The following is a 13395-nucleotide window of genomic DNA, read 5'->3' as shown; positions in this document are numbered from 1 at the left end:
TTAAACGTGCTGCTGTTGTTTAGCGTGACATCCACTGGTTTCCTCTTTCGGCGCAAAGTGAGCGATAAACAAACAAGAGAGCCGATCAGCTGATCATTGATCAGTTTTCATGATTGACGTAGAAACGGGAGAGGGAGGGGGAGAGAATGAGAGAAGAAGAGGCAGCTGTGCAGCAAAGACAGAATAACTCCAGCTTTGTGCCTTTTCCATTGTAGCTGAATAACGGGACAAACTGTTCCTTTTCACCTCAATAAGAAACGTGTAATATTTTCTCTGAATACCAGACGGGACGGTTGGCAACTCTAATAACTTATGAACAAAATAAAGTTCAACATCATTAACTTCATAGCACCCACCCAGCTGTATAGAAACTCCCGTCATGCTAGCTAGCACGCAGTACGGAAAAAGTCAGAATAACGAAAATAAACTCCACCTAAACTTGGTTCATATCTGACCCAGAGAGACTGCAGGTCATAACTTCTTACCTGAAGTTCAGTTCACACTTGGACCGGCGGCTGCCTCGGGTCTCTTTTCCTTCTGCGTCCCTTTTCCTTCATCCACCTGCTGGCCTCCACCACTTGCTAATGTTACTGAATCTGTGGAAACTCCGCGATAGCCACCACACGAAGTAACGAACCTATCTAAATCCCAGTAACGACTAACGCGTTCCTGATTTTGGCATAATAACTAGTTACCGTGCTCGTTACCACAATAATAACGTAGTTACTGTAACGCGTTACTTAATAACGCGTTAGTCCCAACACTGCTTATCACCTGACCAAAGATATGGCTCCCATCAACACTGTGCAAAACGAGGGATTTAGGAAAATGATCAACACCCTAGACAACGCTACACAGTGCTGTCCCGCAACTATTTTTCTATTGTTGCACTACCTGCTCTATACACGCAGCGTCGAGCAACGGTGGAGACGGAATTTCAAGCAGTACAACATTTTGCGGCAACGACAAAATGTGAGACATTTGTTGTTTTTATGTTCAGTCTCAACTGTTACGAAGTTGATGTGCAGTTAATAAGTGCAATAAATATTTATACTGGAAAAGAAAATCGTGAGAGAATCGTGATCTCAATTCTAAGCAAAAAAAATCGTGATTCTCATTTTATGCAAAATTGTGCAGCCCTAGTCTTAGCCCAAGGGCTGTCTCTTTGCTCACAGCTCGGTGAATGTGTGTCAGAGGTGAGGCTCCAGCTCTACCATAAAAGACAACAACGTCATCTTCTCTGCTATTGTGCTACTTAACCCAGTTTTCTGTGCAGATGAACTGATAACGGTAACTGGTGTAAACGCCATCACTAGCCTAAACAGGTCAGCAGGCAGGGGTTATGTCAAATCTTCCAACACTTTATATCTTTACTGGGTCTCTCTGGTGGTTGCAGGACTTAAACAGTTATATTAGGAAAAAAAAAAGTTTTCAGTATATTACAAATAGGGCAGTGCCCCATCAGTGTGTCAGAAATCAGTGTGTCCCTGCTGTTTATTCTGTATTTGCTCCCTCTGGGCAATGTGCTGCGCAAACATAATGTGTCCTTCCACACCTTTGCTGATGACATTCAGATCTACCTCCCTCTGAGGTTAGACTGTAAGGACTCTCTGCAGCCGTTATTCTCCTGTTTGTCTGACATTAAGACTTGGATGGCGCTTAACTTTCTACATCTAAATGAAAGTAAAACTGAAGTCATTGTGTTTGGGCTTCCTAAAGACCCCAACCTTTCCTTTGATTTTATGGGACCCCTAACATCCAAATGTACTTCCTCCATTAAGAGCCTCGGTGTTACTTTTGACAGTGCTTTTAAATTTGATAAACAAATCAGCTCCGTAGTCAAGGGATCTTTTTATCATCTACGGATTTTAGCCAAAGTCAAGTCCTACCTGTGCAGGAACGATCTAGAAAGGGTGGTCCATGCTTTTATTACTTCACGGCTGGACTACTGTAACTCCCTTTATGTTGGTTTAGATCGTTCCTGTCTGCATCGCCTCCAACTGGTGCAGAACGCTGCTGCTTGCATGCTGACCGGTTCCAAAAAGAGAGGCCACATCACTCCGGTTCTCTGCTCTCTCCACTGGCTCCCAGTTGCTTCTAGGATTGATTTTAAAATTTTACTGCTGGTTTTTAAGGTCCTTAATGGTACTGCACCTCCTTACCTGGCAGAGCTTCTTAGCATTTACCGCCCCAGGAGATCTTTGAGGTCAGCAGACCTGATGCTTTTAGATGTTCCCAGGTACAGACTAAAGACTGGGGGAGAGAGGGCTTTTGCTGTGGCTGCACCCAGACTGTGGAACAGTTTACCTCCTCACATCAGATTCTCCACAAGCCTAGGAACTTTTAAAACTGCTCTTAAAACTCACCTCTTCTCATTGGCTTTTAGCAAGGTTTAACTTATTGTTTTAATTTATTGTTTTATCAGTGAGGAGTTTTATGTACTTGTGTTTTATTGTATTTTATATTTGTATTTTGTTGTACAGCACTTTGGTCAGCCTCGGTTGTTTTTAAATGTGCTTTATAAATAAACTTGACTTGAGAAAGAGTGCCATACAACAAAAGAGTGCCATACAACTGAATAGTTCTGCTGCTCTATGCTTTCACTTCAGGAAGTGTGACTTTCATAATTTGATTTAAAATGTCACGGTTGAAAATTTCTCATTTACACTGCATGCACTGTCAGCTACACAACTAAAAGCTAGGAAGAGAAACTAGAACAAAACAACTACCAATGGTTAGTAATCTAACTTTAAAGCAAATTGCTGCTATTGCAAGAGTTGATAGTGGCAACAAATGAAGACTCTTCAGAAAGATTGGTCAGCTGGTTGTTGTGAGGTTGAAAGGGGCTCACTGTCGTTTGCGCCGGACAGCAATACACTTGATATAAAATTAGCTGCGCACAACAGAAACTAAGTGCACATTTAACAAATGTCTCTACAAATTGCGGTGAGAGATCGGTCTTCAAATATCTGCTCTTTGTCAACACTATTAATAAACTTAGGCATGTGATTTAAAACAGCAGTGCTTTCTGGTGTCTTCTGAAAGTTACTAGGAACACATTGCATTCAGTGGCTCAGTGTGCGAGGTAGCTGCACTGGGCCTAGCTGCTGCTCTTCTGACAAACGGGTACTGAGGTGAGGACAAAAGTGGCATCACTTACTCTACTGTAACAGGATGACTTAAAATTGATCTAGTGCAATATTAAACTATATTAACCTGATGATGCTGATATGAAGAGAAAACATCACTACTAGATAACACCAATAAAAATGTAGAAAATATGAAGCCATTTTCATGCATGTGCTCTTAACTTCTATCAGATTACATCAGGAGAAGTGTAGGGCAAAATGCAAATATCCCACGCAATTGGATCGGATGAGTTTTTGGGGGGGGGGTTTTTTTTGGGGGGGGGAGAACCTGTCAGCTTCATGGGTCCATGTGATGTTTGAACAGAGCACCTAATACTGCAGCAAATCTAACATTTCCAGCACACTGCAAATTTATTTCCTGCTGTTCACTACAAGTGAGAAAAGCAGAAAATATCTCAACCAGATTGTTCCAAAACTGTCCTAAATTTGTGTTTGAAAACAGCTTATGTCTACAAACACTATGATATTCTGCCCTGATGGTTGGCTGTGCACACTGTAGTAATTAAAATAAATCTCAGGTTGGCTGCAAAGCAAAAAGAAAATTTAGTGCGAGCACACAAGCTTTGAGATTCAACTATAATTCCACATTTACTCATTATTCATCTCTGAAGCTCCTCAGTGACATTTAAGCTATTTCAAGCACAATAGATAGTCACGATCTAATGTTTTTCTGCTGAGCTTGCAAATCAACACAAGCAACTATGTATCTAAACCCCATTTAGACTAATTTCTTTTGAGGAGCTTGAGTTAAATCATAAATATTACAATAAATACATCTCTAAGCAGGAATCCTTATATCAACAACTCTTTAGCCATGGTTAACACAAAATCATTAAGTCACAAAATGTACAAGGCTTTGTTGACACTACGTGTTTAAAAAACAAAACAGATTTTCCTTCTCCATGGACTTTAGCCTTTTAGCCACACACGCAGTTTTAGGTCACTGAAACTGGCCTTTTGGAAATCATGGGTCAAGAAATTCAGAAAAGGCATTTGCAGGGTTGGCAGTTTTTGACGTTGCAGAGCCTGTGGTTCTGATTGGCCGACATGGCTTTATGGTTTGTCCACTTGGCATGTTCTTATCAGTGCTTCTATTGTGTTTCTGTATGTTTTCTTTTTTCCCCTCTATAAACTGCCTCTGTGGGTGTGTGTGGTTCTTTTCTTCCTCTTTTTTCCTCAAAAAAAAATAGACTAATGTATGCAAATTAGACCAGAGAGAATTTTGAAGTGGCTGAATTTTCCCAAAATCCTTCTAGAAGAAAGTCTTGCCACTGAGCAGCCATCTGGGTAAAGCTTTGTGGCACTTGTTTGGGGAGTTAGTTTAAAGCAAGTATCTAATGAACTCGAACTTAAGCGGCAATTGAGACAAACTACACTCACAAATGAAATGTTTTAAATGATAATGAAATTATGTACAGATTTTCCCCAAAAGCAAGGGGTTTTCCCCCCCCTTCCCTTTCCCCCCCTCTCAGTTAAAATTTCATAACCATCTTTGCTGTTCTGAATAAATTTCAACCAGTATAATGTCTCTGATTCCTCTTTTTCACTCTCTTGGATGGAGGTTATCCGTTTTTCAGATTCCCTTTGTACTAAGCTACCTTCAACAAGTGTTAAAAGGTTGAGAATGAACAATACGTTAACACTGTTAAAGCAAGGCCTGGGGACAGATGATAATAAATATGTTCAGAGCAATCCCAGATAGCTTACCGATCAAGAGGATTGTTACAGGTTGTTTTCCCAATAACATGTTAAATCATCATCATTAGCTTTTGAATTCATACTTGATTTAATCTGCATCACTATAACTTAAATATCAGCATATATAAAACAAACACATGCAAAATGGTCATGTGTAGGAGCGCACATAAAATAACCCCAAATCATTTTTTATGTTTGTAGAACAGTATAGATAACAGTGCACCTGGAAAATATTCTTAATTTGATCATATAATATAAATTTTGAAAAAAAAAAAAAATTTGAATATGAATTTTCATAATTAAATGTGGAAATAAAAAAAGATCAGCCGTATGAAGACGTTGGGCTGTGAGGTTGATGGAGTGTTATCCACCCACATTACTGCAGACTGTGTGTCAAAGTCGGAACAGCTGTTTGGGGCATATAAGGCATGCCTGAATATTTCTATTCATACCTTTTTTTTTAAAAATAAATAAATAATCAAACATAAAGTTAACCCTCCTCCCCTCCCAGTCAGAGATGATCTCAGTCCTATAAATGTAATTAAAAAAAGAAAAATGATGGGGCTGTAATATTGTGAAGACATATTTCAATGTTAGTCCCATTTAAAGCAAAAGAATAAATGGACATTATCTGCTGTGTTACGAATCAATCCACTGATTTAACCACATCTGGAGGTAGTTTTGCTTGTGCTTTGATCCGATCTCATCGAGGTGTAAATCCATCTTGATCGGCAGTGGGTTTTATTGCTGCTGGGTCACATAAATTAAGCTTACTATGTTAATTAATCCTCACCAGTGCTTCGCTTATCTTCTGATATATCACAGCCGTTGACAAGTCAAACGGGATCATGAAGCTTGTTTTTTGGACACTAATTTGCATTCTGAGATCCAATAACATTGCACACAAAATTTATGACAACAACCCTTTCAAATATCAAGTTTCATTGTAAAAGCCTGTGGACTGGGTGTAGTCATAAAAATTGTGCATTAAAAAAAATATACAAACTATTTTCTTTCTTTGGCCTCACATTTTACAGTGATTTGGACTTTTTATACAACACATTTACCACACAAACAGTTTGATAGACCACTTATGAAGCTAAAAGCACACAGTGGCACCCTGCTGGCAAAAACGTTGGGAAAAACTTTGTTTTATCTGCATTTACAGATATCGCTGTACTGGGAAAGACTTTTGCTCACTGATCTAAAACTGATGAAAGATATTCAATTGTGATTTTTTTTTAAAGAGCATGAATACTGGGATTTTCAGAGGCAGAAGGTGTGACATTAAATAAAGGTTAGTATATGAAATAAACAGTCGACTCGTACAACTCAATGAATGCACTCTCTTAGGGAAGACCCGGTTGGCTCGGCCTTCTCAGACTCAAAACAATCTTGTAGTAGACATGACACAAACACTTAATCTTTAGTTCATAGATCAGACAAGTATAACCTAGTATAGATTAACTAGGCCATAAGAAAGAGGTCGTTTTCGGAGACAACGCATTTCACTTATCACATCATCTCTGAATGATTTCGTGCAATCTATACTTTCGCCGACCACAAAAATTACTATGACACTATAGTTATATATCGTTTCTATACCTCGAGACCTGATGGTGCCATCTGTGACCGCCTATCGCTTGTCACTGTATGGAAAAACTGCATTTTTGTGACTTGACACCGATGCTAGCTTAGCTACAGCCGAACCTTTGTTATTGTGTGAGCAGCAGGTCGACGACGAATGCCAGCTAGCGCTAATTTGTTGGCACAGACAACAAACTAAGCCTTTTAACACTGTCATGAAACGCTGCGTTTATTGTGCACAACTGGGTTTACCAACAAAGCCAGCCGTACTCCAAAAAGCGAAGGAAAATTTTTAAAATGACCACCCCATTGTGCTTTAGCTATCAGCAGGGCAGCTAACTCGTTAGCATTTCCTTGCAACAGCCACCATTGGATTTAACCGATGCTGGACAATGTTAGCACGGCATCAGCTGGGGCTGCTCGTTAGCTAGGGCTAGCCAAAGTTAGCAGTTTAGCAAAAAAAAAAAAAAAATCAAGCTGATGGAAAAATATCTGGATGAGTGACCTTTTGTTCTGAAGACGTTGATAAATGCATGTGAAGTGTCGATGTGAAGAGACAAAGGTTTCTGTATACTGACAGAAATACGGTTCGTTGGTTTAATGACCTATTGCAATCTGGTTTAGCAATAGCAACAGCGGCTACCAATCGGTAGCGCAATGCCTGTACGCACTCACCAGGATGAGTAGCCTTGCTCCGCCATATCGCCAAAAACAGTGGGTTCCGCGACTGTGGCTAACACAGATTCAGGTCCCAGTGACAACCCGTCGGGACCCGGGAGATGTTTTCTTGCGTTTCCTTCACAATTCGACGTCTTAGCGGTTACTTTTTGGTGACAACATGGTGATACATCCCGGCAGCAGCTAGTAAGAACTAGCTGAATATCTTGCGGTTAAAACGACAGTGATGGTTTGCTATCGTTAGGTGGACTAGACAAAGCACCCCGAGAAAAAAAGACACAGCTGTTATTTTCGGTGGTTTCGCTAGTGTCCTGCTGTCACTCCAACCGAGAAGGCTCGGTCTCCAACGATGCTACACCCACAGTAAATCCATATTCAGCTCGCTGTATGCAGACTAAATTCGGATATTCCTCAAGTCTGCACCTCTAGCTGTTATGGAAGACGTTCAGCTTTGTTTTCTATGGCGAGTCCACGGGAGCGCGCAAAATCGCCCTACTGAAGAGGTTTACAAATAGGACGTGCACTGAAACGCTTTCATGCATCGAAAACGTTTGTAATGGTTTCCCCTCCCGGCAGCACTGCAGCCTATCATATACACAGCGATTATGAAAGGCAACGAGTTGTTGCAATTAATTGCTGAATTATGTGACATACAAAATACGGAAAAAACGGGCCGTGCATGAATATTTAACCAATTTACTTTAGTATTATGACAAAAAATAAAATTGTAAATTAAATTAAAAATAAAAAAAACTTTTTTTCAGAGCAAATTAAATTGAATACGTGTGTATAATTATAAAAAATAAATTCGTTTTAAGATTTTTAAAAATATTGTTTTGCATAATGCGCCTCCTTTGGTGATTTTTTGTTTTTTAAAAGGGACCAAAAGCCGATAAAAGAAATGTCGTGCGGTTATCAAGTTGTCAGGACAATATGTTGACTGAATCACCCCATAGATGCCCTTTATCAAAATATAAATAAAAGAGTGTGCAACATAGCAATATTTACTGAAATAATCAAGTCAAATTTATATAAAAAATATATTGGGCCTAGTTCTTTGTTTTTTTTTCTCAATGTTTATGTTCTCAATGTTTATGATGATGATTACGTAAATAAATCCATTTGTTGTGTCGCCCCCTCTGGCTCCTCAATGTAATAACCATAGTAGGGCATTCACTGTCGTTCCCCTTTTAGTGGTAAAAAAAACATAAACTCCACATGAAGATTGGGACTTTGCAGGTGAAATAAAGGTCAACGTGTATTGGGCTTGACCAAGTTACAAGATCTCTGCTCAAACACTCAGTGACGTTATCCATGGGCGGACTTATCCGTAGCTTAATTTATAGTTCTGTGGCCAACGCCATTTCCTGCAATTATATCTGTGCTTCTGTGTCGATGGCAACATGTAGTTACACTTCTAGGGAGGTAAATGTCCAGTTACCACATAGGGTTTGCAATTACAATGTAACTACAGCACAGATTTAACACAAAAGTATAAATCCACTGTGAGTAAGCAAACAATGGAAGCATATGTTTGGTTGATGCTTGCCTGCACCACTGGAGCACTGAAAGAAAAGTTAAGACTGGCTCTGTCACGGACCCAGTTCCAGGGATTCGGGGTCCGTGAGCAGTGTGGACTACTATTGTAGTTATTATTATTATTATTATTATCATTATTGTGGTTGTTGTTATTATGGTTGTGTCTGCTGTCCTGTTTTTCCGTGTTGGTGTACTGTCAGGTGTTTAGGGGTGTGTGCTTGTGTATGTGAGGGTGCGGTCGTGGCAGGCACTTTTAGGCCTGGTGGGTGTGGCCCTGCCAGCTGACCGGTCCCACCCAGGAATCCACACACACCTGGCGCCGATCAAGCCTCGTCAGAGGAGCTTCAAAACAGTGTGGCTGAGAGCTCCTCGACGCTGGATCGTTGAGTGACTTCCCGTCAGTCTTAAGCGTATTGTGCAAGGTTAGTGCAAGTCTACTGTTAGGTTTTGTACTCACGGCTGCCTTTGGTATGCGTGTTTCCTCAGGAGGAATTGTGGCGACCAGGAGGCAGCACACGGAGAGTACACAGGGAACGGAGACAGAGCACGGAGCACGGGATAAAGGAGAAGACACGGAACGGGAGTTGGGATCGCACGGGGGGATTTATTGTTGTTCGGATTGTCACCACTGTAAATAAACACTGTTGCACTGTAGAGTCCTGCATTTTGGGTCCTCCTTTCCCCACATCCCCACGGTCTGCCAGCGAGACCGTGACAGAACGATCCAGCCATTATGGGCCCAGCGGACTCAAGGACCGTTTCACAGGAGGAATTGCTCGCCCAGCTCTGGAAATACTGTCGGAGCATTATCCAGGCGGCAGATCCACATCAGAGACACTTACAGGTCGTATTTTTTGATTCCTTCTTATCATCAATCACCTCATCTGTGAGCTTTTTGGACATTAAGAGACTAATTTCGATTATAACCACGCTGAGGGAAAGTTCCTGTTTTGAGCTGTTTGGTTTGGGCTGTCCGGGCGAGGAGGATATGGCAACCTCCCTGGGAGCCCTTGCTGCCTATTTCTTTTTTCATAGGCTGATAGCCTCCCCGCCGTCGCTTGCAGCTCGCTTGTTGGACCCTCCATTGCGGGGGAAACATTTCACACGCCCTCTGCACCTCACCACATCTCCACTCACCTCTGCGGCACCTGCTGAGTCAGCAGACCAAGGACCGGCAGCTCAAAATCACGCAGCTGCTCTCCTGTCCGGCCGGCTGGTGGAACCTCAGCCTGATACGCTGGCCCCGGCATCGTTAAAGAAGCGACGCTTGCGCCGCCGGCGTGCCTCACCGCAGTCAGACTCTAAAACTTTCCAACAGCTGGCTGTGGTGAGTCATATGGACAATTCATCTTCATTCACCTCATCTGTTTATTCACGGGACTGTGTGAAAGCTAACCTCGTAGCACAGCCAGCTGCCCAGCCTGTAGCCGTAGCACAGCCAGCTGCCCAGCCTGTAGCCGTAGCACAGCCAGCTGCCCAGCCTGTAGCCGTAGCACAGCCAGCTGCCCAGCCTGTAGCCGTAGCACAGCCAGCTGCCCAGCCTGTAGCCGTAGCACAGCCAGTCCAGTCAGCCTCTCGTCTTCATCCTCAGTTGGAGGCTGATATGCCTGCTGGAACTACCCTGCCATTATGTCACCCGCCTGTTGTTTCTACATCGCTGTCCAGTCTACCACGAGTAGCTGCCGCACCATTATCACCTCCGCCCTTTGCAGCTACTTCTCCACCAGCGTCCCATCAGACTGCAGCGACCGCAGAACTCTCAACTTCACCATCCACATCACCCGCTCGACTGTCATCTTCGCCACCTGCAGCTTCCGCATCGCCATCTTCACCTCCGGATCAACGACCATCTATACCCGCGTCGCAGCCGGAGGAGCGGCTCAGCGAGCGGGAGGAGCCCGCGTCGCCAGCTGTGGAGCTCAGCGAGCCGGAGGAGCTCAGCATGCCCGAGCAGGAGCTCAGCATGCCCGAGCAGGAGCTCAGCATGCCCGAGCAGGAGCTCAGCATGCCCGAGCAGGAGCTCAGCGAGCGGGAGGAGCCCACGTCGCCAGCTGTGGAGCTCAGCGAGCCGGAGGAGCTCAGCATGCCTGAGCAGGAGCAGCTCAGCGAGCCGGAGCAGCTCAGCGAGCCGGAGCAGCTCAGCGAGCCACCAGCAGAGGAGCTCGGCGAGCGGAAGGAACAACCGGCGCTGCCAGCCGCGGAGGGGCTCTCGCTGCCAGCCGAGGAGGGGCTCTCGCTGCCAGCCGAGGAGGGACCCGCTCAGCCGGAGGTCAGCGAACCGGAGGGACCTCCACGTCTAGCGCGGCCTCCACGCCATCCACGTCCAGTGCGTCCACGTCAGCGACCGGCGCGTCATAGACCATGTGCCACGCCTCGCTGTTGCTCACCGGAGCAGCGACGTTGCCATCGGACCCATGGCAGGCCACCAGAACCGTTCCGCCGCCACCGGACCCGTGGCAGGCCGCCTGAAGCGTTCCGCTTCCATCATGGGGTTGGAGGTAGGCCGCCCGAACTGTTTTCCCACCACTGCCTGACCCGTAGCGAGTTTTGCCTGCTTGCGGTCCACTGGGTCGGCCGCAAGAACTGTTGTTCCCACCATGGCAGTGGTTGGACATTTGAACTGGGGTTTTGGGGCCCTCCGTCCGGGACCCCCCGCCGCCCGCCCGGGGTTGGTTGTACTGTGGTTTTTGTTTTGTTTTTGGGTCGTCGGGTGCCGACCCTTAGAGGGGGGGGTACTGTCACGGACCCAGTTCCAGGGATTCGGGGTCCGTGAGCAGTGTGGACTACTATTGTAGTTATTATTATTATTATTATTATTATCATTATTGTGGTTGTTGTTATTATGGTTGTGTCTGCTGTCCTGTTTTTCCGTGTTGGTGTACTGTCAGGTGTTTAGGGGTGTGTGCTTGTGTATGTGAGGGTGCGGTCGTGGCAGGCACTTTTAGGCCTGGTGGGTGTGGCCCTGCCAGCTGACCGGTCCCACCCAGGAATCCACACACACCTGGCGCCGATCAAGCCTCGTCAGAGGAGCTTCAAAACAGTGTGGCTGAGAGCTCCTCGACGCTGGATCGTTGAGTGACTTCCCGTCAGTCTTAAGCGTATTGTGCAAGGTTAGTGCAAGTCTACTGTTAGGTTTTGTACTCACGGCTGCCTTTGGTATGCGTGTTTCCTCAGGAGGAATTGTGGCGACCAGGAGGCAGCACACGGAGAGTACACAGGGAACGGAGACAGAGCACGGAGCACGGGATAAAGGAGAAGACACGGAACGGGAGTTGGGATCGCACGGGGGGATTTATTGTTGTTCGGATTGTCACCACTGTAAATAAACACTGTTGCACTGTAGAGTCCTGCATTTTGGGTCCTCCTTTCCCCACATCCCCACGGTCTGCCAGCGAGACCGTGACAGGCTCAGCTTTAATTTATAAATGTTTTATGTCAGTCATGCAGCGGTAAATGTTGGGTGCCATTGTGTAACTTCATATTGCTGCCTTCTATTGTCCTTTCCTAGTAGTGATACCACAGCCTACCCACTAATAGAATATTGATTCCCTCTGTGAACATGGAATGGAGATTTTATGGGAACAAAAACACTGCAATACCCAACTGGTCTAATGCCCAAATGGCACCCAAAGACCACAAAATTATTATTATCAGTCCTGTTAAATGTATAGCTCTAGTGATGGCATTGTCTGCCGGTCTCTGACTTTGGTCCAGGCTTTATAATTGTACAGACTGCCACAAAGTCTTGTGTAAAGGATGAACATTGGGTTTTTTCTTTAACCCGTGGCTGTTATTTTTTTGTGATTTGCAGTTATTGTATGAATTGCTCTGTTTTTGTGCAGACTTTTGTGAATTTCTGGAATTTCGTTTCTGTACCTGATTTCTCCTGTAGCCACGTTTTGCAACAGTTTATTTTTCTCATCACTCACAATTGCAGTGACACATCTATAGACTGTTTGTCCTTTTAAAGAAGCCTTATCAGTACACAACACATCTAAAAGATCAATGTATCATTAAAGCCAGGGTTTGTTGCTTTGAGAATGACACAAATGCTTTGTAAGAGTTTCTCACAATCAATACGCCAATCTGATAAAGATGCATTTTTGAGCAAATGTGCACAAAAGAATGCAAATTTTACCTTTTATCCTCTGGATAGCATATATTAGTAAACTGAATGACAATCTGCCCTTTAGACTTTGAAGTCCTCAAGTGGATATTTTGGCCAGACGGTGGTAAGAGAGGAAAGGTCAGAGGGGGTCACCAAAACCATTAAGGACTCAGTTCCCAGGAGGACCATCAAAGGCCACACAAAATGTACAAACTGATGAGATGGGGTCTTAAAGGACAGATGTCCAAAATAGAACTGGCGTATTCTTTAGGTATCATGGGTGTGGTCAGGAAATTTGATGGTAATCTGCTCAGTATTTCTTGTGCTACGGTGGAAATGTTGGTTTGATGGGGATGAAAGAAGAATTAGGCAATGACTCAATATATTTGACATATCTCGTGGACATTATCTTTTTTTTAGATACACTGTCACAAGCAGTTGTGCTGAAAAGTCCTGGCATTAGGCAGGGTCATGGCAGGGGTCTGATATTCACTAGGAATTTTCCATAGATATACTTTGGATGATCAAACTGTATTCAGATGAGTGCATGGAAACAAAACTACCTTATATTATAATAATAATAAGCACATAAGCAAGGTGTTGACCTTATCTAACAAGACAAGACACATGAACGTG

General features: G+C 44.0%; 1 protein-coding gene and 2 long non-coding RNA genes across 4 annotated transcripts in view; 2 read left to right on the top strand and 1 right to left on the bottom strand.

Annotated features, from left to right (window-relative positions):
- The window catches only part of sppl3 (signal peptide peptidase 3), a 40468-nt gene extending 32781 nt beyond the window's left edge, over positions 1-7687 (bottom strand). Inside the window, exon 1 of the mRNA XM_004538196.5 lies at positions 7110-7687. Coding sequence (XP_004538253.1) covers positions 7110-7135 — 26 coding nt within the window. The 5' untranslated portion in view covers positions 7136-7687. The remainder of the gene's footprint in view (positions 1-7109) is intronic.
- Positions 7688-8014: 327 nt separating this feature from the next.
- On the top strand, positions 8015-9305 carry LOC143419710 (uncharacterized). The gene is made up of 2 exons (XR_013099727.1): positions 8015-9048; positions 9138-9305. It is a non-coding gene; the product is annotated as an uncharacterized LOC143419710 (long non-coding RNA).
- Positions 9306-10788: 1483 nt separating this feature from the next.
- On the top strand, positions 10789-11993 carry LOC143419709 (uncharacterized). Of its 2 annotated transcripts, XR_013099726.1 has the most exons (3): positions 11109-11149; positions 11540-11736; positions 11826-11993. It is a non-coding gene; the product is annotated as an uncharacterized LOC143419709 (long non-coding RNA). The 2 variants fall into 2 exon arrangements; XR_013099725.1 differs by having other exon boundaries at positions 10789-11736.
- The last annotated feature ends 1402 nt before the right edge of the window (positions 11994-13395 follow it).

The sequence above is a fragment of the Maylandia zebra genome, linkage group LG7, assembly GCF_041146795.1.
Source record: "Maylandia zebra isolate NMK-2024a linkage group LG7, Mzebra_GT3a, whole genome shotgun sequence".
NCBI lineage: Eukaryota > Metazoa > Chordata > Actinopteri > Cichliformes > Cichlidae > Maylandia > Maylandia zebra.
Note: the sequence above shows the minus strand (reverse complement) of the source record. Positions and strands in the feature narration are given on the sequence as shown.